Raw genomic sequence first — 25,038 nt, 5'->3', positions numbered from 1 at the left:
CTGGGTTATGCCCAAGTCTAGCAGAGAGACAAGAAGGAAGTACAGCAGGCTCTTGTGGGTCCAAGAACAAGATATATCACGCATGTCACTTCACAGGAAAGAAGTAATACTGCTCATTCATTACCTTCTCTTCTGAGTCCCCTGGCTGGCAGGTGATAACTCCATCTCGTGAGCCCCCAGCAAACGTTGCTTTGCAGTTTGCAAGCCACTGTTTTCAGAGAGAAATTAAAAGAAGATATGAATAAGACCTATAGTTTGATTTGAAGAAAGGTAAGCAGTATTTTAGTTTCATAGCACGTAAACAAATAAAAATTTGCAATTGCACTTTTTGTTCACACAGACTGTGACAAATTGCTTTGACTGTAATTTAAAAAGTGTATTCCTGATTTGAATCAAGGCAAAATACAGTTTATTACATTCTTTACTCAAGTACAAACTTCCTTCCTTTGTAAACAAGATCAAGTATTTGAAATGCATAAACCAAGAAAATTAATTGACTACTGAAAGTTAGAAAAGAGAAGACCAGAAATATTCAAGATGCCAATGTTTTTAAAATTAAGGGATAAAACACCTACTTTTTAGTTCTGGTTCATATGTTCAGGAAGTAACATTTAATGAATCTAGTATCTGAAACATGTTTTTCTACTGAGTATTAGTTTAAACAGATCTGAGTGTATCTGCAGTCCCTTGACACAGCATAAGTGTACACATATACAAAACCAAGAACATAACATAATCCAGCATACCGAGAGCGTTGCTTCTTTCCTGTTGTTGTATGTGTCCAGGTACTCCTGCAGTTCTAAAACACTGAACTTCAGCTTTTCAAGAAGGCCACAAGAGAGCAGCTGGAGAAATGAAATCAAAAGGTCTAGTAAATGTCACTACAAAAGAATAAAAATATTCACAGAGTAGAAAGTATAGTAAAGATCTTGCAAAAGAATACTTAGCTTTACAGACACTAATACTGAAAAATATTTCTATTTATGCAAAAATACACATAAATAGAATACTATACTGAAAAGTCGAGCAAAAGTTGCACCTACAGTAATGTGGAATTGAAACAGTGTTTGTGTTTAACAGGTTTGCAGAGGACTTCCCTTAAATAAAATACTGCACAAAGTTTAACTAGTTGATCTCCACAGCTCTCTGATGATGTAAGGCACAGCTCTCCCACAGTCACAGCAGTGGGCCCAAGATCACACTTTGCAAGTTGCTACCTCTACAGTTTTGTGTGAGGCCACACCGTCCTGATGCTGTTGGATGAACATGGGGCAGAATGAAAGCAATGGGAAGGGCCATCTCATTCATTCCCTAATATATATTTTTATCATCCAGCTCATATCACAGTTGACTCAAATGAAACCATTAAATCTATTATTATCTTTCATGCTGAACTATGTAAAAAAAAGCTTTTCCGTTTGTGGAGCCAACTGCGTCTGGTAGGCACCTGTTTTATATTGGGCTTTGGTGCACAGGCTGAAAACATCAGAACCTATGATTCTGTATCACCCATCTGCCAGTACTTATCTAATAATATAATTCAGAAAATTAGTGGAAATATGGTTAACAACAAGAGATAAAAACTAGAGGTAGGAGGTGAGTACCTTTTTGACATATCTGTTCAGGACCTGCTCAAAAGTGAAACTGCCAGTAAAATAACACACTGCAATGCAGCACATGCCTTTTGAAAGGAATATACTCACTGTTTCTGCATCTACAAAAAGGGTGGGGCATTCTGAACATGATGTTAACATCTGAGAAGACCTCACAAACTTGGAGCCTATTCCTCGTAGGTTGTCTCCCAAGTAACTAGCTGCATCACAGGTTAGGAAGCAGAATCTTTTCTGAATATTCTGCAACACAAAATACAGTTTATTACCTTCTTTACTCAATTACAAGCTTCTTTCCTCTGTAAACAAATGGCATGCTTTTTTTCCTTCAGATAATAACGTGCAAAAGAGAACATCTCCCTGTGGAGAACTGAATGACAAGGATACTGAGTAATAGTTACTATGCTGGAGACAGTGTACAGCTGGGCAGCTGTGAAACTAATTATAGAATTCATAAGAATCTACTGCTGAAATACATTCTTTCTTGTAAAGATGATTCAGTCTTTATAAAGCCTTTTACCCACAGGTAGCTTTTATTCTTGGCTGTACAGAGTTAACAGAGTTGATCAGCACATTACTTTTTCTGCCCATTCCGGGCATTGTTTTGTTAGTATTCCATGTCAAGTGGCTAATCAGATAATATAATGGACATGCTAATGCCAAACAGCAGCATGGAAAAATCAGAAAAAACCTTTTGTTTTCCTCTGTGGGAAAAAACTTCTTACTAAAACTTTTCTGCTGCTTGGTAGGACTCCAGAAATACTGCATTGCATCCGGGAATTATTATTCTCAGAAGACTTTTTTGATGTTTTGAGTCCTAAACCAGCCTAGTCTTCCAGAAACATTCTAGTGTTGAAACTTTCTTTTCAGTGGCTAATACGTAAAGTGAATAATAAATAAAAATAATATATTAGTCTTTCAGGAACTGAAATAATGATATCGATAAATACACAGCAGGTTTCACTGCCAAAATATACCTCACTAAGGCCAACTGCTCAGCAGGTGGGAGTAACATGAAAATATTTTTAAAAATAAAAGTATGCAACATTTTTACATGATTGTAATAGGCATTTCTCTGAGAAACATAAGTTAGGGTGTGTATCACCGTAAGCATGCCTCACTGGAGAGAAGTGCTTCCTAAATACCAATCTGGATGACAGACATATAAATAGCCTGTTACCACTCCTACACCAGAGCACTGAAGTTAAGTACCTAAAATCAGGTATGCTGAATTCAGACTTTATTGACAATGGAATCTGCTGGATTGAATGATTTTTTTATTTAAAAGCTACATAAGCCCTCATGTTGTAGGTAGGGTATACACTACCAATAATTGATAAACTGGTTAAAGAGAAACTGCCTTTACAGACTAATCTCATAACTGCTTATTAGTGAATCTCTCTCTAAAACATCTGAGCACAGTTAAGATTGGATAGATTCATACTTGTCTTACCATACGTTTCTACCATCTTACTTCAACACAGACACAAAGCACTATGCATGTCACTCAGCACATGGTTTAGATTCTCTGCTGCACCGAGTCTGTAGCAGAGGCAAGAGGCTCTTCTTACTAACTACCACCAAAATGATTATTTTTATGAGTAACTAGCAGAATCATCTGACTCATAGGCCTTGGCGACAGTTGGGAGATTTACTGCTACGATGTCTTCTGAAAAGAAAGATACAGTCTAAGTCTTAGTGAAATTGTTGCTATAGATCTCTAGAAAGAGATCTAGATTTGACCCTAACCAACAGAAAAGAGCTAGCTGAGACTGTAAAAGTGGAAGGACATTTAGAAAGACAGATTATGGAAGAGAATCCAAGAGATGCTGGTTGAAAGGGACCTCTGGAGAACATCTGATCCAGCCTTCAACTTGAAATGGGACTATTGCCAACACTAGATCAGGCCAGCCATGGCTTTGTCTACCTGAGTCTTGAAAGCTCCAAGGTCAGAGCTTCCTCAGGCTCTGTGGGCAACCTGTTTAGGTGCTGCAGTGCCCTCCCAGGGAAAAGTAATTGAGTTTATGAAACCAAGGCAGTGGAGAGACAGATTACAGAAATAATACAACCAACTTCAGTGCATTCAGAATTTGCAGGAAGGAGCCATTAAATAACTTCACAGGGAAAGGAGATAATGAGAGGTAGCCATTCCTTTAGGAAAAAAAATTAAAAAGAGGGCAGAAGCACATGCTGCACCAAAGATAGAAAATATATCAAGACATACATCTGTCTATAATCACAAATATTAACTCAGGCAAATACTCATGCAAAAAAGAACAGAAAGTGAAACCGTGTTAAATTACTAACTTGGGTACAAAAAATAGCATGGCAATGTAAGCACAAAAATCAGAGAGGGAGATGCCAAATAAACTAGTAAGAGAAAGAGAGAATGTCAGCAAGTAAACTAGAAATAATTAAGAGAAAGGCCAAGGAATCATAATGGAGAGAAACAGCTGCTAACAGATGCTGTTGAAAAGACTGATGTGTTTAATGCCTTCTTTTGCATTATTGCTCCCAGAAAAGGCATCTGTGTACAGGTAACAATGAGACAGGTGAGAACAGATTTTTCTAGTAATGGCTTGGATATTTCTACATCTTTGCAGGTAAGAGAAATTCATGCTATGATAGTTATAATACTGGGTAAAGAGTTCTAAAAGCCATAACAAATATCTTTGAGAACTCAAAGTACACAGGGTACTGCAAAAAACTTGAGGAAAGTAATTATCTCAAAAAACCAAGAGCAAAAGAGTTAAACACAAAGTTCAGGAAGTGGGGGAACATGCAAGAGATGAATAATAGGCAATACAGATTTGGTCAGAATGAATCATATCAAACTAATTAATTTTCATGAAAGGCTAAAATTTTCTGTTAGGAGGAGAAGCAGTTGGTATATTAAATGTTAATTCATTTACTACCTTAGAAACAAGGCAGAAAAAACCCAGTCTAGAGGTAACTAGGTGTGCAAAACCATATTCTGGAGTTAATTATCAGCAGCTCACACTCCAATTGGAAAGATAAATTGAGTAGGATTCCACTGGAGACTATCTGAGGCACTAACAAAGTCATTATGAAAATACTGAGTAATGGAATATGCAACATGCTTATTAAATGCATGGACAGTTGAGCTGCAGGGTCTGGCAACTCCTTGGAAGCCAGAATTAGAATTCAGACTGATCTTGATACACTGGAAAAGCAGTGAAGGGAAAAGAAAGAAGGACAAAGTTGTACACCTAGGACGAAACAATCCACAAAGCACATTCAGGATGGAGAATAACCAGGAAGGCAGAATTTTTTAAAACAAGATCTGCATACTAGACCAGGTTACAAGTGGGAAATAATTAACTGTATTCTACCGTACAGCAGATAGCAGACGGAAGTTTTTAAACAGGAATACCTTCTGCAAAATAGGCATCATCTTATAGTCATTGCTAGTAAGAACTTATTTAGGCTGAAACACAGAACCTGCTCTTGCTTCTCAAGTAATACACAGACTAACCGAAGACAGCCCATACCAACTAGTGAGAAGTTGAGAAAACACGACTTATGAGGAAGGCTGAAAGAACTGAAGTTAAGAAAAATTTGGGGTAGGTGAAATCGTGGTAGTGGTCTTCAAATATAAGCAGCAACTGCAAAGAAGAGAAGTACCACTGCGTATAGAGCAAGAAGCCATGGACATAAAACACAGAAAGAGAAGTTTTCAAGTGATAAGGGGTAGTCCATTTCAAGCATCCAACTACCTTGCCTGGGAATGCTGCGGAGTTCCATCTGCACCTAAAGGTTAAGCACAGTCTAGAGGAAATGGTTAAGAAACATTTGACCAGAATGGAAGTTATAGTTGATCCTGTCCTGGGCAAGACAAGGAACATGAACTCTTCAGGTCCCTTCCAGCACACGTCTACTCATGTATTTTAACAGTTCTGGTTTATTTTATGAAAATAACTTTCTCAAAGCATTTCAGTCACGGCTTCATCAAAAGCTGACCAGTGTACTGTCTAGATTCAAGAAAACATTTTCTTCCTTTACTGCTTTCATTTTCAGATATTCATAAAAGCATCAATCTACAACTAAGAAGATAACAGTCTTGAAGAGTGTTTTAAAATATTAAAATGTGAAAGAATGAGAGACTGTACTTTGGTATCTATGTATAGTACTTAATTGCATATATTTATTTTGCAATTATATGGACTAGCATTTCTATAATAAGTTACTATCTCAGCTATGTCATTCTGGGTGCAGACTACAGTGTCTGAAATCTTTCAAGCAAGATCTGAATGCAGTATCTACTTTATGACATGGGACTACTGTAAATAATGCCAACTGCCAGCATATTAGAAATACATATATGCCTGTATATAGTTGCTGTGCTTTATGTCACTGTAAATAACAACAAAATAGTCTCAGAATATTTTCTTCTTAACCTCACATTTCCTGTACTGGTAAGAGGACTTTTCATAACAAAAGGGCGCAATTGTGGAAACTACTTGCTAGCTCTCAAATCTACTTCTTTTGGAACTTGCTGGCCTGCTGGAAGACATTTGATTCCATGGAATACAAAGAGGAAGCCGTAAATATAATTCAGAGACCTCTGAGCTATGACTTGTTTATATCAAAAGCACTTAAATAATTTCAGGAATTTTAAACAAGTTTAGTGTGTTGTGGGCAAACAGCCAAGAAGATACCATTAACATGATGCAGGCTGAAATGTAGGTGCCCTGGAAACTGCACTTCTTTCACTTCACCAAGTATTTAGTTGACAAGCTCCTCCAAACAAGGATTTTGTTTCACAGTTAAATATTTTGGCAGCACTTTGCATTGCAAACCTAGCACACATTGGGCTTGTTTCTGAAACTTCCTGTTGGTGAGGGTCAAATGTCTTTTAAGCTAGCGGATGAATAGCAAAGTTTGATGGTGCAACCAAAACACAATTCCAGACAAGCTGGGATCTTACAAAAAAAATCTGGGAAAATAATACTACTATGTTTCAACCCTGAAGAGAACAAAGCTATTTTTATTAACTAAAAATATGGCTGTGACTCCAGCTAGAAAATTCTGGTTTGTTGATACTATTACCATCTTTGATTTATTTTTTTTTTTCACCACTGTTATTCAAGTTTTGCTGTTACTAACATTTTTTTTGAGACCAGTATCGTATCTTTCTCCTTCAGTATCAACTGAAGAAAATGAGTAGGCTATCTTCTGAATATAGGGCAAGAACATCAGCAGAGGTAGTGTCTGCATGCCATGTTTTAGAGTTAAAAAGGTACTTTACAGGTAATGTTTAGGTATTGCGTTACACAGCATCATTGATTTAGTTTTCAGAAGTGTGACACCAGTTCCTTTTCACCTCTTCAAAGAGAACAAATAGAACAAATAGCTCTCAGAACACTTAAACAGGGCTATTAACCTCTAGGACATAACAAAAGCTGAAATACACATCATGAAGAAAAACAGGACTAATTTTCAAAACTGAACTGTCATGCACTCAAGTCAGTACCGTTTTTTTCCTTCCAAACAGTTCTTTATCAGTGTTTAAAAGAAAGTAAGGCACCCACCTTTACAGTGGTGTAAGGTTTAAAGCAAGAAACTCTGTAGCTAGAGAAGATGTGCAATTAACTCCAGTGGGGCAAACAGGATGGAGAAGAGAATCTTATTGAGTGATGCTTCTTTCTTATAAGGATAATCTTAAAGATATGAAAAGATCTTAGGATTTTATATTTATTAGTGGGGTGCCCATTGCTAATAAAAAATTGTATACCCTGAGATCATGGGTACTTAAATTCTACATGAAGTTGCCTGGCTGCTGTGTACATCGCTGCAGCATGCTAAACATCCTGCAGCTGCCTCATATAAAGCAAGAGAAACAATTAAAAAAGGCTTTAAAACTAATTACAGGTAGAAACAGTCATTCCTTAGAGCAGCTTTTACATTTGACTCCTTTTTTTTTTCCCTATCTTTTTGCAAGAGTCTTATCTTTGTGAGCATACAGTGTTAGAAATGGGAAAAGTATTTCTAGTCTTCAGACTCAGGCTGTGGAATTTATATTACATGATGGCAGCTGGATATTTCTGTTCAGATGATTAGGTACACAATATTTAATACAGTTGACATTTACATGGGCATGGTCAGATTTCAACAGTTTGAGATGAAAGAACAGATTAACAATGGTTTGAGATGAAATGGCTCTTTCCTGTCTCTTGCCGTTATTTTTTCAGGCTGTTTGTAAAGTACTGAAGAAAATACTCTTTAAAGTGGATCCATATTTTATAACATTATCCCCAAACCTTCAAGTATGAGATACATACTGGTTTTATGACAAAACTGGTCCTAGAAGACAGTTCTGCAGGAAAACCTAGTACAGTAATTCTGCAGCATGCAAAATTACAATAGTTATATACCTAGCAGTTCATTACTGGTACTACCATAAAGAACCATCCTAACAGCCGCAATCTAAACATTTTGATTTTGCATCTTAAACTTATTTCCTCACCTTAAACAGGGAAGAGAACACATGAAATGTATAAACTGCACAGGAACCATCGGAGTCGCACATGAGCTGGTTGATATGACTACGCCAGGCTTCTTCTGCATCATCACATGCTGCTGGCTGAAATGCAGCAAGGATGGCAGAAAAAAACGGTGAGGGAGGAGGGGAAGCATTTCGATCAACATCTCCAAAACTAAAGGAGAGAAAAAAATATAACAAGCCTGTGATGACAGAAGAATACCAAGAAAGTGGCGGATAAATTACTCTGTAACAGAGATATAATCACAGGACAAATTACAGCACCTTTCTAAAAATATTAATGGACTTTCAGATTACTTTTGAAGGATGGCAAAATGTTGGCTACAATGCAAACCCCCTCCAAATCAGAATCCTTATCTTCAGGCCATTAGCATCTCAGAATACTTGAATCGTTTTATCCTACGATTGTTCAGAGGAAGAAGGCTGAAACTTCACAGGAGGATGAAGGCCATGAAGAAAACCTCTTTTAGCAAAACTTGGTTTTAGTAATGTAGAGCAGAAATACTGAGAACAATCTCACCGAGTACCGACATTATATATACTGACCTGTTTGGTTTCCCCCCAAGGGAATGGATTGGAGAAGACCCATCCCTTCTCCACACTGTTCTTAGGACAGAGCATTATTCTGGCACTCCACAGTCAGTGAAACAGGCTGACTACCATTTTTAAAGGGCGCTAAGCTACTTGATCTTGTGTGTTATCCTTTGGGATGGAGAAATAACTTTCTATGGCTCCCAAGAACAGGAACTGTGGTTCTGAAACATGTGGCACACAGACAGGGAGCGAGCGTCTTTATATATCCTAATTCTTTCCATAAATATGGGCTAATTGTAGTCTACTCAGCATCCAAAATCTGCAAGAGCTCCATAAGGCATGGAAAAATCTTGATGCCTTGTTGCAACATATACTGGGGTCCAGCCACACTCGCCAGCAGCCTCAAGAGTATACAGATGGGATTTTTGACAATATTGTGACTTCCTTATGACCCGTAAGAAATCAGAAAGATTAATGCATGGCTGATCTGCTGAACAGCTAACTAAGGAGTATTTCCAATACTGTGAATCTTTAAAAATCCTTTTTTTTCTTTTTGATTAGATATATTACATCTATAATGACTAACTGCACAGATGTATATAAAAAAACATATCTTGTTCTTCCTAGAAGATCTTGGGTTTTTTTTTGAGTTGTATGATAAATATGCAGGTAATTAGGTAATTGTCTTCTCACTGCTCTAAACTTAGAAAAATTTTGTAACTCCTGTGGGCAAAACAGCCATTCCATTAACTTGTTACCACTTTGCCGTACAGTGTAAAACAATAAAAGAACTTGCATGAATAATAGCAAGTACCTAGCAAGAGCAAATTGTTCCAGCCTGTCAACTTTCTCTTCAGTCTCTGTCATATCCAGACTAAGGCTATCACTGCATTCGAACACTCCAGGGAGTTCATTTGTAGACCCCGAAAGATCATCCTCATGGACTGCTGGATCTTGTTCTTCATGTACAGTTTCAACCTAGGGGAGTGAATGATGATGTCTTAGAAAAACAGCAAATTAGTAAGTTAATTCCACTAATAAATAGAAAGCATTTAATGAAAAAATCCACCTGACAATGTTAAATTGCACAGATAAAAAGCCACAGATCATAAATTACATGCATCAAGTTATACTTCTTCAAAAATACTGTATTTGCTTAACTTATTTTCTTGGATCAGTATTATTTTTAAGGCATTTTTTCAACTTGATTTGTCTAGAGAAGAATTTCAGATTTCAATGCATTTGGCAACATAGCAAGGAGTATTTTTTCAGGAAAAACAATAGCATTCTTGTTACTGTCAGGCTGTCCTTGTCACTTATCACTTTGTAGTGTCCAAGAGTGTATTAAAGCCTCTTAAAATTGAAAACTATCACTGTCTGAAAGACTCTGTACATGTTTTGAATTGATAATTATTTTTAGCATGTAATTTACATAATAACTTCCATTCAAGAGGAATCCAAAGGATTCTACAGGCCATTAAAAGGATTATGTTTCAATTATTTCCTTCCTTTTTCATCCACTAGCACCTAAAGGTTTTGATTTCTTTTTGAAACTTTCCAGTTTCTCTTGCATTTTTAGTCTGAACAAATTTTGTTTCAGTTTTAATCTTTTAGCTTTTGTCTGTATGATCCACAGCATCCTGCAAAGCAGTTCTTGTAGGGATGACTGCAGTGGGTAGCTCAAACTCTATCTTTTTGGGGGGGGCGTATCTTGTAAGGTGTGAGTTTATGCACACAGGTACATGTGCATGTACATGTGTTGGGAGCTGCTAGGGAGGGAAATCTGTGGCAAGTGGAATTAAAAGAGAAAAGTGTCCCTCTGCAGCTCACAGACCTGCTTGGATCCTACCGATAAATTCTGTCGATTTGTACTTCTAAAACTTAAACAAGACTCATATCACAAAGGACAGCATCAGAAATTAAGTAGGAGAAAGGTTTTTTTATTTGTTGTTTCCTAGGTGAAAGGGACAGGAATATTCCTGAGTTCAGGGTGGATGAAATGAATCAGGGTAGAAACTATGTTGAAAAGAGAAAGCTATATGGTTAAATCACCAGAATAGGAATCAGAGCAGCTGACAAGAAGCATAAATGTTTCATGCTTCTTCAAGAAGTAGTTAGTATCAACTACTTTCAAATATGAACCATTATCTTGAAAGAACCATCGGTTTGTTCACTGCAATGATGGTATTTGTATAAATAAAACACATTTTGATGTGATAGGGTAAGCGAGGAAAAAGGAGGAAGCAAACACCTCCCAGTCACTGGACTACAATATGATGCCCAAAAAGAAAAAAAAAAAAGTTACCTCCAAATATTCATGCAGGATTGGAGTACACTTCCAGAAACTGTTCATTTTAGATAACTTGAAAAATATATAAAATAGCATCACCTGAATCTTAGTATCCCTCATAGCATTATCCATCACTGCCTTCGAATCCCTTATAAATACTACCTTAATTATTGTGATGACTATCTTTACCAGCCATTAACAATAATACCTGGATTTTGGCACTGAAACATTTGAGAAGAGGCTTAATCAGTCTGTTGCTCTCATTCACTGCATCTACTTAAAAGTTGAAGTGGTGTTTAGTTTGCTTATAATGTGACAACTGAACATTTTTGAACAGCCCTGAAGTAGTAACAAGAATTTTCCTCTGCATTGCTGACATATCATCAGCTGTCTGAAAATAAGAACTCAGAGGAAAAGAGAAACAGGAAAGAGTTCAGTTTTTCTATTATAAATTAAGTAAAAACCATTTAGGTATAAGTTTCAAGTTTTCTGTCTAAAAATTTGATTACTTCTTCCTTTAAGTAAATATAAACCCAGGCATTTTAACTTTGTTTCTACTGACTCAAATTTGTTTTCAGTAAAAATACAGAAGCATAAATACCAGAAGAAAATATCTTTGATGCAAAGAACACTAAGAAGGCATTCTGTATAAAGCTTATAAATTCAAACATGTCTGTAACACTTGTAAATCCCTGTCAACTTGGGTTATGTATTTCACCAATATCAATCCTGTACCAGGACTAGCTGAATTTGCCTGTCAGTCCCAAAAGAGACTGCTGTGATTTTACATTTTTTACTTATTTATTTTTTCCAAAGCTTTTATTTTTTGATGAACACTGGCACATGGGTATTGTGACATGAAAGGAATTTTCACACTAAAGATTCTAAGACCCCAGGCAAATATGAAACTTATGTACTATCATTTGCAAGTCTTCATATACATACAGACCAACAGCTGCTGCAGCTTGATGCATGAAACTAGCCACCACCTGCAAACACATCTGTTCTGACTGCAGCTTCCTGAACTGAAATTCAGCCAACTTCTGCTGCTTATGCTTGTTACGTGGTAACCTGTCTACCGACAGTTGTTTTGACAAAACATCATGAGTTTACCTTTTCCACAGCCATTATTTTGAGAGGTTCCCCTCCTTTCCTATCCTTACCAACGTTTCTGTCCTCTGGTCCCGTATTCCTCCTGGGGAAGTTTCTGACACAAAAAAGCTGTTCAATATTCAGGACAATTCCAACCTCCTTTTCTATGTCCTCTTCACTAGAAGTTTCCATTACTTCTGTTATATGCAGTGCTAGCAGTACTGTATCAATTTTTTGTATGACTGCATTCAGAGGGGACCAAGGGTAAGAACTGGCCAATGATTACACAAGACATGCTCTTCCCCTACTCCATTCTCTTACACTGCCTTTTCTGCAGAAGCTACCCGATCTAGACATGACAGAGAAAGCTTTACTGGTAAGGCAACAGGGTCATAAAACCACTAACCTCTCTCCCACACCCCAGCCCAGTTTATATTTCTGGAGAGACATTGAGAAAAGTAGGTTCATCTGATCTCCCACGAAAAAGTATTATCAAAGAGAAAATAAAGAAGCCATCCCAAAGTTGATAATAATTTACCAACCTTACTCTATGTGCATCTTCTGATACAACTGTGTGAAATCAACTGTGCTGAACATGGTTGTTGTAGCCTTGCAAATCCTGCCCCCTCCGCCACCCCAAGATGGCTTAGTATTGTGGTAATGAATTTAAAATTTCTGAGTGTCTGCCAAAATGCAAGAACTGAATCCAGTGCACACAACTGCACAATAGGTTCCCACATACAAAATATCTCAGAGAATACATGCGTACACCCACCACATGAGCTGGCATATCATTCTTTTAAATCAGCATGAAGAGCAAAAGAATATTCCCGTAGGGTTGTAACTTGTAACCAGTTCATGAATTTGTCTTCCAATCAGCTTGTAGTATCTTGGTGTATATGTAGTGCAATATACTTCAGAAACGATAAATAAAATCTTTCAATGGAGGAAGTGTAAGTAGAAAGGAAAGGGTATGAACGTGCAGGAACATATGAATATATTGTACTATGCCACTACATACAGGAAATCAGAATGTACTTTCACAGACCAAATGCTTAGTGAAAATGTAAGTAAACTAAACTTGTTGTAAAAGTGTTATGTAAAATACAGTCCAGTTGGAACAGAAAGTAAAAATGTATTCACCTTGGATCCTTCAGACACTTGGAGATTATTCACATCAGGCAAAGACACATCAAAGCTGGACGTTCCTATATTAAAATGATGAGGGTCTGCTGAGGTTGCATCACATGATGTAGAAAGCGAGTCAATATGATTTGTATCCTCAGATGGGGAAAGATTTATAATCTGTTTAAAAGACAACAAAAGCATAGAACTGAGTATATAGCTACCCTACCACACACATTTTATGAACATGCAAAGCAGACATTTTCCTAAAGGGTAGTGATGGTGGCTTTCTTAGTTTGCACATGAACATTTTTTCAATCATAATTGATTTTTCTATCATAAAAATTGCATGCAAGCATCCCAGAAGAGAACAATGAAAACCTGACTCAGTTTACCAAACTGAACTGGAGTCTTGCCCTTAAGTATTAGATACATCAGAAAGATTTACTACTGGCCAATTGTGCAAAACTGTCACCTAGTTTTTGTGTGCCACCCCCCAATTTCAGCTGGTTAGATTGCACCTGGATGAGAAGAAACTTAAAGCCCAGGTTATTTAAAAACACAATCCTATCTTTTCTTAAATAGCAAGTTTGCAACTTACTAGGTCTGAGTTCTCCAAGATTTGGCTGGTGGTCAGGTCCTCCTCCTCTGATGACTCATCGGAGTCCTCGTGGTTCATTTTGTTCAGGCTGGGTGTGCTTCCTGAGAGCTGGCTCTCTTCCAGCAGCTGCATGTCACACTTGTCCAGGCTATCCAGGGACCGTCTGCGTACTCCCCAGTTGAAGTTGTCCATGCTCTCACCCTGAAATCAGATACAGGGTCAGCTTCCTTGATTTGAAACTCATCATATACAAATAATTAGATCAAAGTTAGCTCAAAAAATGTTTTGATGTAAAAATATAATACAAACTTCATATAAGCATTATTTTGTTTGTTCACCTGGAGAAAAGAGCAGAAGCATGGAAATGACAGTTAAATGAAGATTCAGTCTTTTCAGTATTAGGTGTTTTTCATGCATTTGCTGATTTAAGAATTTGTTTTTGTAAGTCCATACAGACACACACCTAAATACTGGTAGAGCAATGACAGGCAAAAAAAAAGTTTGGAAGCAATTTTAAGGGATTCTTCCATGATGTTTAGAAGTATTAGGAGCACAGTTCATAACAATGGTTCAATTGCAAAACATATGTTAAGGATTTTAGGATCTTCGCATTATGTACATAACCATAATGATGAGTAGATTTGAATGAACCCTTCATTACACACAAAATGTAATAGCCAAAGAAGCACACTTCTTTAAACTTTTATTCTAGGCCCATATTGCTTATTTTTGTTACTTGAATTTATTTGATTTATTTTAAACTATACTTTGAGAATAACCCGATTAGCATTGCCTGAGATTTCACATTTAAAACAGAACAAAGTCAAATGGACCAAACATTTTATATTGACTTTCAGTTCTGATCCCACATGCAGTTTCATAAAGCCAAGTGCATTAAGCAAATTGTGTAACTATTTGTTAGGCTTGTGAACCGATACAAAGAGCATTTGATTTCCTCCATGTATAAAAATGACAATTAGTTTTCCACTGTTTTTCCATTTGTTTACTTTACGTATTTTCCAGTGGACTGTTTTCTCTAATTGCATTAATTCTCTTGCTCCCTTCTTCAAGTCTAGTCAGGTTCCTCTCCTGCAAATGCAGGAGTGTGTCCACAGCTGCTCCTGTAATGGAACCACAGAGGCCAAAGGGGCCTTACACAGCATCAAGGGTCTACCCAGAAGCATCCAGTTGCAGTTTTGGGTACTTTATCTAGGTGAAAGCCCTCAACCTTACATCAACAGGGGAAGGAGGTTTATAAAGAAAATGTTTCTTTTTAAGGCTCAGGGCTGACTGTTTAAAACAAGATTCTACAAGATGGCACACTTAAACAAGCAAACCAACTGCTGAAAATGCAAGTTAACAGTAATCCTTTAAATACAAATTTGACAAAAATATAGTTCTGCCTAAAAAAATCAGAATTATTATTATTATCAAATCAGTGACTGTATCTCCTGGGCTTATGCAGATTAAAATTATGTGCAATCATAGAGAAAGAATTCAGTAAGGTCCCTTAAGCAGATTTGTAATTTTAAACACTTGAGTACTCTCCATTCAAGATTACTCAGTCATTTACTGAACAGGGACCAAACTGCATAAAGTGCAATTAATTCAATGGCAATCTTACCTCCTTAACAATAAAAAAGAATTGCACAAATAGATCTTATTTTGCATTATTGCCCTTTAATGCAATGGACTGTGGAATATGATTAGAAAGAGGAAAAGTTCAGTTTTATGACACTAAGCTCAACGTTCATGAACAAATATGAGGAAAAAAGAAAAAAAATATTTTTTTAGGAAAAAGACAAGGCAAGAATTGTAATCCACAAGAACATTTAGAACTAAGCAATGCACTATATTCAACAGCAAATGAACATGACATTGCTATGAAGGTTGAGACATTATTGGAAGAACCCTGAGTTTTCATTCTGGGACTGGGATCATATGGTAGTTTTGTGCAGGAAGAGAACAGAACACATTTAAGATTTAAAAAACCAGGTCTCTCTAAATCATAACAATGACTGTTCAGTTCCCAGCTATTTATTTTAACAAATCCTTTGGCTGTCCATCTTCCCCCACAAAGGCTGGAGGACACATGCAGCAATGAGACATCCTCCACAAACACATCAGTTACTGAAGTAACAAATAACAAAATGACATAAATAAGCAAGCAAGCAAAGATGACTGTCATCACACCCTGATCCTCATGATGCCTAGTACAGCCACCAGCAAACTTTGCAGCCAGTGTCTATGGGAATATTTCTTGTTGCAGTTTCATTCTGGGATGTCTTAAAGAAAGAAGCCAGCAAGAAGAAGGAAAAAGGGACACTTCCAGGGCATGCAGGTAAAAGTGGGAGTGAATTAAAAGTGAGGGGGTAAGAGATATGAAATACTGTATAACCCAAATACCCATAGCGTTTGGGTTAACTTAAGCTTGCTACAGGGGCACCCAGAATCATACTGAATTTAAACAAGAGGTCAACACATGTCTATGAGGATGGGGTTGTTTCTATAGTCTCTTAAGCAATCTTTCTTTCACAGTTAACAAGGAGGGAAGGTGTATTCAAGAACTTGTTCATTTTTATCTACAGTGGGAGCAAAGCTATCTCCTATCTGAAAAGCCACCAGTAACAAACATCAATTCAAAAGAAAACAGTCACATATTACAAATGTGTCTGGCCAGCAGTGAGCAGGTATGGCTTCCCACAATCCCCACCCTCTGGCAAAGGAGCCAACGTGTGCTTGCAGCCACTTTAAACATTAGGACAACCCAGAGGAAGGAGAGACACAGAAAGGGCAGTAAAAAGGGAAGTAACCTTGTGTGTGGGAGAGCAGTGTAGCTCCTCCACAGAAGTGGTAAGAATCATGCAAAGCTTCTTTCACACAAGTTTTTATCCTGACTGTATTGACAAGGTATGCCAAGTTAATGGAGTCGCACAGGTATGGTAGGTATAGGCAAAGGTACTGTTGAACTGCATAGTAAGGCACTGTTTCCATGTGGTTGTATCTTTTAGACCACACACATTTTGAGACAAAGATTTTTTTGAGGCTGTGTTTGCATAATAACTGATGTACAAACTGTCAGAAACAAATATGCAAAATACTGTTGTTGCTGATTTTTGTATCACTTGTACAACTCACTATGACTCTCTATCATTTCAGTTCTCTCTATCCATCAATTATCTGCAAGTTTAGGTCCCAAACTGGCAATGACTGATGCACCTTTTCAGTTTCTTTACATAGTAAATGAGTACAGCAAATTTAGGAGTTTACAGCTGAATTACATTAAGCTGTGTGAATTAATTAATTTATTCCATTTAATTCAGGCTGGTAGGCAATGATCTAAACTTTCTGAAGAGGTGTCAGGTATCAGCTTTAGCAAGGTGCTAACAGAAGCCAATATACCACATCTGAAAGCTGGAAATTATATATAATTTTCCCATGGAAACAAATGGACCAAATTTACCATATTATAAATAATAAAGTTTTCTTTCGTTTCTATGTATTATTCATGCACAAAGATACTAAAAGCAGAAATGGCTCAATCTGAAAAAAGTTGATGCTAGAATTAAGATATTTTACAATTTGTGAAGACTGTTGCACATGTCAGAGACAAACTTAAAATGAAGCAGAATTTTTGAAAAAGACCTTAAAAATATTTCTAATACAAGACAAAAAATGAAGCACCTGTCAGAAGTGCAAGCACACACATACCCACCCACCTATGCACACACTGAAGAGGGGGAGGGCAACAAAGAAACTACAATGTTATTCTAGAATACAAATTTGCAAGAAGACATAAATGCTGGCACATCTGAGTTCAAGTAGCATTCTTACCTGAAGTTCCTGGGTAGCAGATATAACAGACAGAAAAACAAATAGAAAGAATCTATGTAAAATTACTGCATTAATAAATAATGACATCACAGACAAACATTTGCCTACAATTGTAACTAAAATTATCACAGAAACTTCAACTCTTCAGCCTATCTTTTAAGTCTAAAAATAACCATTACTTGCTTTCACATCTTCATGAAATTTCAAACAAGTACATCTTGTGGTCTGGGGATGATACAAGCATTGCTGGCCTGTTTAAACCATAAGGTTGTTTTTGAAAGACTGTGCCCTTGCGGGCTTAAATTTTCTAACATTGTTTTATTAATATTTATGAATATATCAAATTCAGACCTGATGTAAATGATACAGTTAAAACTCACTTGTTAGAGAATATAGAGTATACCTAGTCTGGTGTACTAGGTTTGAATTTGGCTAAAGTATCTATTTGTAACAGTAGTAAGTCAGTCTGGACTAAACCTTGGAATGCAATGTCTCAGATCCACAGCAATGTAAAAACTGTATTAAGTAAAAGACTACATTTTTCATTGTGCTTCACATAAAACTAGACAAACTTAGCATCTGTTCCACAACCAACTTATGACAATTAGTATATCAATTAATTTGGGCCTCAGTCTTGGCATTAGCCACATATATAAAACATATCTTTACAGGGTCACAGTACATGAAGGTAAACTCATGTTGATAGGAATTGTTCTGCACATTTATATGTAATCTGTATATGGTTTTAACTGGTGAAGAGAAAGACGAAACTCTTGAGTTTCACTGGACAGAAAAATGTCATGTGATATTTAGTCAAAACTGCAGTCCTAAGTCCTTGTAATATCTTGAAAACACTGAAGACACAAAAATTATTGCAGCTGGTATACTTTTTGACAAACAACCTGGCATTGCTGTTTAATCATTTATCAGTTTGCAAAATTAAAGCTCCTTTATAGTATCTGGCTAATGTATTTTCAACCATTGATGCAAACTGATTTTTTGTTGGTTTTTTTTTTTTTTTTTTAGCAAAGTCATGAGCAGCTGTGAGCCAAAATTACTGTATTTTGACACAGAGATTCCTGATGTGGAAAATAAGGACTCTGCAACATCTCTTTCCACTCCTTCCTTTCTCTTCATTGGAAAAAAAAAATAAAATTCAGATGTGTGTGAGTTCACACCTGAGGGGTCTGTTTACCTTAAATTATTTTATTGCTGTAATTCAACCAGGGAGAAAACTGATTATTTCTCTTTGTACACGTGTTCTCAGGGCTAAGAGTAATGCCTGAGAGAATTCATGTTAAAGTCTAGTTCAGATTATGACAAGACAATTTATTAAACTGTTAAGTTTGCTGAACATCTGAACCTTCAGTACTTCAAAAGAGCTAACAGTTTCTGAACTTTTAAATAGCAACAGAATTGTTAGACTTGTTTGGCAATGGATATTCATTTTTGGCCTTTCCCACTCAAATAGAAAGAAACACTTGATATAAGCAAGGTTAAAGGGTGTAGCCACCACAAATTCAGCAGTTCGGGAGTTTCAGCTCAAGGTGAGCTGACAGGCTTCACCTGCCAAGACCTGATCTGGGCCCTCAGGGTTCTGTTTAGCTCCTGCATGAAATTATGAAATCACAGACACCTAAGCAGAATGGAAGGTACATCTCTCTGAGCGTTAGTGATTTCATCAGCAGTCGCAGGAGTAACAACAGCATGAAGGCCTGAATTCATGTTTTGGAGGGTTACTCATGAACTAACAGACTTGCAATGATTTCATTTTATCGGTTTTCAATCAGCAAATATATATTTGTTAACAATTTAGAACTTTAAAAAATGTATTTAAAATAATTCACTGAAAAGGTACTAGAACAGAGGCTTTATCTTCCAGTAACAGTTTTGCAGAATTTCCTAAAGCAGATCCAGAAAGGAAGGGTGTGGTAGCCTCTTACTGTTATGCTACTGAAATAAACACTAAGTGAACATAATAAATAATCTGAACTCAGAGCTAAGCTTATAGTTATACAGTTAAAGTTTTAAGTTACAAGAAGAGTATGGTGTTTAGTAGAAAGAATATCAAAGTGGTTTTAATAAAAAAGCTGTTTCAGAGAAAATATACTGTACCTCCCCATCTTCCAGCTCAACATCTAGGAAATCAAAGTCCCTAAAGACTCTGAATTGTTGTTCACTGTTTGAATCATCCATGTTCTCCTGCTCCCTTGTTCCGTCTTCTGAAGACACCAAGCTCGTCTGATGCTCAATCAGATCCAAATCACCACAGGAAGAAAAAATTACCTACAATTCAAAGGATTCCTCTTGTAACAAACTGTTCCCTCTGGTTGTTTCTTCCTAAAAGCTGTAATTGGTTATTCAGAAGACTGTATTTCCAGTACACACCTAATTCCTTCACTGAGTATTTTTAGAACACTTTATTATTTATGTTGGACAGGTGCCTTCAGATTAAACTCATACAAAGAAACAACTTCATATTGCAGGAACACGTCCAAGAATATTACAGCTACCTCCTAATGGCTACAGATTGAAGTTTCCTGGATTGTTTGTATACATTTATAGGAACAAAATTCAGGGAATTTAGCAGAGAAAATGCTGTCAGGGGATGAGATAGTAAATTAATAAAAAAATTCTCTAGTTAAAAATGTTAAAAAATATGTCAAGATTAGAAATTACAACAAGCTATACTTTTTCCTTTCCTATAAAAAATAATTGTATCTGCAATTTAGTTGCAAAAATTAAATGGTCCCTGTCTTGCAGAAAAAAAAAGGACCTGTCCACCATAACACAAGTGACATACAACATATTCAAAAACATTCAGAGATTCTCCTTTCTCTATAGACAGTATTTAATAACTATTTTAAGAGCTTCCTACCCTGGATAATCTATTGCCCATTTCCTGGAACCAGATAGTATTAATTTTTAAAAAGTAACATTAGGACTATTATCTAATAGAAAAAATCAGACACCCTCAGTTTTATTTCTGTAATTTAAGTTTTTACTTTATAAAGGCTCTAGATTGGTAATGCCAGAGGTCATTACTCTCTACCCACTGAGATGGCATAAGTAAAACTTACAGTAGCTTCACAGATCTCTCACAGCAAAACCATACGTAGCTCTGTAAGTAAATTGTCTTTGAGAGGGCCATTCACTCACTGGTCTATACGCTGAGAAATGCAGCGTGGGCCAGTACAAATGACAGTGATAGTAATGTGACATGAAACTATGCAAATCAGGTCAGCAACTCTGGGAAACAAAAGTTCTTCACTTTTAAAGTTTAGGACACAATGAAACAAAGAAATGGTCAATACAAGGCTACTTACTGAAGGGTTTTTACTCAGCCCAACTTCCTGACCACATAAAGAAAGGACATGCACCAGCTTTTCCTTTGTTCTTTTCTAGAAGACAAGATGTTTCTCAAGTGAACATTTTTCTAACCACCCATTCTCCCAGTGGCTGGAAATATACATTAATAATTTTTAATCAGGAGGAACCAACCAAAGAATTAGTCATTAAGTGCCCAAAGGGTTGCTTTCAGAGCAACTACATGTACAAGGAAACATAAAAATGTTGTTAGTGATTTTGGTGCTTATTATTTTTAAATTAGCCTATTAATTCTATTAAGCATAATAAGGAAACATTGTGTTTGTGCATCACTTCAAAAGGACTATGCAGAAACTTAAAATTAAGCACATGCCTAATTATTTTTTGCAGAATTGTGCCTGAGGCACTGCTATAAAATCTGCTATATTTAAAAAAAAAAAGCAATAAATACATCTATTTTGCAGATTTTATTTTAACTGGCAGATGATCAAAATCAATAAAGGATTACTTTGATTAAACATCACTTTTAGGAAAATTGTTCCAAGGAATTCCTTTTACCTGATTTCCCATGAAATCAGCACTTAAAAGATGCAAATGCTGTCTGCTCTCCTTGCTAGTATCTGAACTCACCTGTCATTCTCAGCTAAATCTGACCTAGCCTTAGAGGTCTTAAAGAGAAGCATTTCCTGCAGGTTGAAAGAAAAACACTGGCAGGACAGAAGACAGACATAACTCAGTCCATTTCCAAGTCCAAGAAATACATTCAGCACACACAGTCAGATGCTGTGCTGCCACCACCCCAGCCAGCCAGGAGCACTGCATAGGGTACATAGGGCACAAGCATTTAAGAACCTGTGTGCATTAATTCAGCTGCTCTGTGTGCAACTTCTTAGTGAGTAGTGGGCTAATTAAAAGTTTACCTGAGAGTACTGGGGTCTCTTCCAGCTCACAGGAACAAGGACATTGGAGTTAGATCCTGATGAGGTTGAAGAAGTGCTTCGGGTGACAGCCATTGCTCTGGGTTTACCATCTCGCGCAGAAGAACTCTGCAGCTCATCATACCGTCTCCCAATGATTGGAGTCTTAAAGACAGAGAAATTCACTAGTATTATGCTCTAGGATGAACTTATACTGGGCCATATTGCTTCCGTTGCAAGAAAAGATTACTCAGGAAGAACATATACAGGGGTAAAACAAAGAGTGCATGGAATTCCACGTCACTTTGTATGTATGTTTATTTTCCACTGTGAACGTCTGAGTAACAACTGTCACACTTAGTAGCTGGTGCTTATGTTCATGAATAGCTAATACTCAAAGCAACTGTCAAACTAGTTTCTAACATAAGAATCAGCATAACCCCCAGAAAGCTTATGAAATTTATTTCAAATCCACATTTCTTGCAAATGTTTTTTAATGGGTTCTTCCTAAAAGTGCTGAACACTCTGGCCCTCTTCCAACAAACATTAAAATGCTTTCTTGGATTGATGGTAGCATGCTCAGCATTTTCTAGAACTATACCTACATGAAACAGCAAGAAGAAACCCTTTATACAAATAGTACAAGACAGCTTTTTTACGCTCATATTTCCTTCTAACCTCAAAGTCTCACTATTATCTATATCAAATAGTCTACAATGCTGCAAATAGTCCTGCAGGTTTGTAACTATAAATAGGGTTGCCCATTAAAGTCAAGAGGACCATTCAGTTCTGTAAAGGCAAAGGGTATACAGGGTTTGCAGGACAAAGACTGCTGTAAAAGAGTTCAGTCAGAAGTCAGGCAGTACTCCCTTAAAGGACACACTTCCGTGTTGAACAGTTATAGAGAACATTGGCAACCAAGTATAAAATGCTTGGAGGGGCATTCTATACATACAGTATACTTAGACATTACAGTTGGCATAACTGCAGCACAGCTTTCCCACCAGATAATTTTAAATACAACTAGTAATTCCTTCACAAAAAACCCCCAAAAACCAAAAAACCAAAACTAGTAAAAATCCAGAAAGAGCCCTCCAGCATGGGTCATAAAATATGCCACTGTGAACTGAAAAAAATTTAAGAGACTTTCAATTTGGTAATTTTCCCTTCTTTCCTAATTTTTCAGCTTTCATAAGTAGCTGCAACACATGTTTTAGGATTATCAAATAACAGAATTAAGGTGTTAATTAGCAGAATTACAAATAGTACCTCTGAAATATCAAAATGAAACTCTAAAGTCTTCCCTGGTAGCTCCTTGGAGGCACTGTTCCACACTCGATGTATTTCCATTTTTGAAAGATCGCTGTGTTGATAGGATGGTAAAACCAAACTGGCAGAACGAGAAACTACCAACTTCAGGATATTCAAGGCTTCTCTCCAGTGAATGCTCTAGAAATAGGTACATTTAATCAACAAACAAAGAGATTCACACACATTCAAGATTATTTACAGTCCTATTTTCTTGCCACATAATAAAAATGTGTAATTGGAGTATTATTATCTTTCTCTCTCTTGGCCAGTGACAATGTGCATACTTGCAGAATAATTTCAACAGCAGAGACCAAGACTTGCCTAAGATGCCATTGTCAGGAAACTGGCCTACAACCTGGGAGACCTGAGTGCAAGGCCAGCTTGGCAAACGATTTAAAATCTCCTAGGCGAATGCCTCAATCAGTATGAGCAAGTATACAGGCCATTGCAGAAACCCCATTTAGCAGCAAAGCTGACTTGACACAGGCTCTTTACAGCTGTGAACTTTTCATAGAAATAAGTATTTTCCACTTGCCAAGAATTAGGCCCAGAAGTCTCTGATGGGAAGTGCTTGTGCCACATCTCCCTCACACTAATAATTAAAAAGAGTGGACAGTCAGGCTCTGCTGGTATTAAGCTTGCTCCTGATGTAGTGTAGCTGCAGCCTAACCCTTCCCACACAGTGAGTGCACAACTAGCCGTCTCACCTGGGGCCATGCGGTCTATCAGGCACCAAGATGTTCATAAACTAGATAGCACACTGGACAGCTGCAGTCCCCCCTGCTAATCTGATCTTAAACTCTTACAAAGAAAATCAACTTACGATAGTAAATACTGAGAAGTTCCTATATTAATATAAAGAAGATATGGTATTTACCTGTACATATTTTTCAATGGTTTTTAGCACTTCCATGTTGAACTGTTTCACAGGAATAGCTGACAGATCCATGTAACTAAGAAGGCTGTAGATCATCTGTAAGAGGGACTGTTGCATACTAGGAAGGCCCTTTTCTAGTAGCTGTAAAAAAAAAAAAAAAGAAAATAAATTTCAAGACATTTCTTCTTATGGAAAAAGCTACTAGTTTCATGAATACCATTTGCACTGTCAATCTCTCTTCACTTACTGATTTTGCAATGCCATTTACAATAATTTTACAAGTGATGATGATACAAGTGTGAAATAAAAAAGAGCTTTAAGTTGAGAGCCAAATGCTAGCCTGTTTTGATAATGAAACATACATTTTATATATGCCTGCCCTAACTTATCCAGAAAACACATTCAGCAGTTGAGTCAACTGGTAGGTTAAATTTATACTGTAACTGGGGAAACACATCCAATCAAAACAGGGGAGTACCTTTTATGTCTACCTTTGCGGAAAGTCAGTGAGAAAAAAGAAAACAGAATTACTGAAGAGACAAAATTACTACTATTCAGACATCAATATATATTTATACAAGTATACTTGACTGCCAGTGCTCACAGGTTGTAACTGCCGAGGAAACATTTTCTATTAAGGAGGAGATGGAGTCCCTGGGCTCACTTACTGTAGAGGGCAATACAAAGAAGGGCTTGATCTAAATCCCAGATTTTCAGAACACCTGAGTATAGATCCCAGAATGCCACAATGAACCTTGGAAATGCAACTGTGCAAATATATATACATGAGAATTACTCAGGAGGCATACAGACAGCCATGCTATGTTTGCACATGTGTGAAATATCTCAGCTGAAAATTTCCTGAAAGGTAGCACTTTTTTCATTGGTGACAGGTACTGTCCCACCCCACAAATTTCAGAGGCAATCAAATGTTACTGCTGGAAGTCACCAGAGGCTCAAGACTACGCTCTGTCCTTCTATTCAGGCCAACAAAAAA

The 25,038-nt window shown here is 36.9% G+C and overlaps 1 protein-coding gene across 4 annotated transcripts in view; it reads right to left on the bottom strand.

Moving 5' to 3' along the window:
* Positions 1-25,038, bottom strand: part of FRY (FRY microtubule binding protein) — a 217,563-nt gene that overhangs the window by 12,808 nt on the left and 179,717 nt on the right. For all 4 annotated transcript variants that reach the window (XM_055702468.1, XM_027815612.2, XM_005446473.4 and 1 more), the window contains exons 47-58: positions 24,042-24,182; positions 23,123-23,302; positions 21,857-22,018; positions 20,936-21,010; positions 19,725-19,895; positions 13,776-13,976; positions 13,193-13,354; positions 9,482-9,645; positions 8,098-8,287; positions 1,704-1,853; positions 747-845; positions 125-208 (exon numbers count right to left, since the gene is read on the bottom strand). In XM_055702468.1, coding sequence (XP_055558443.1) covers positions 125-208; positions 747-845; positions 1,704-1,853; positions 8,098-8,287; positions 9,482-9,645; positions 13,193-13,354; positions 13,776-13,976; positions 19,725-19,895; positions 20,936-21,010; positions 21,857-22,018; positions 23,123-23,302; positions 24,042-24,182 — 1,779 coding nt within the window. The remainder of the gene's footprint in view (positions 1-124; positions 209-746; positions 846-1,703; positions 1,854-8,097; positions 8,288-9,481; positions 9,646-13,192; positions 13,355-13,775; positions 13,977-19,724; positions 19,896-20,935; positions 21,011-21,856; positions 22,019-23,122; positions 23,303-24,041; positions 24,183-25,038) is intronic.

Source organism: Falco cherrug, chromosome 2 (genome assembly GCF_023634085.1).
Source record: "Falco cherrug isolate bFalChe1 chromosome 2, bFalChe1.pri, whole genome shotgun sequence".
Taxonomy (NCBI): domain Eukaryota; kingdom Metazoa; phylum Chordata; class Aves; order Falconiformes; family Falconidae; genus Falco; species Falco cherrug.
The sequence above is the reverse complement of the archived record's forward strand: the minus strand, read 5'-3'. Positions and strand labels throughout refer to the sequence as shown.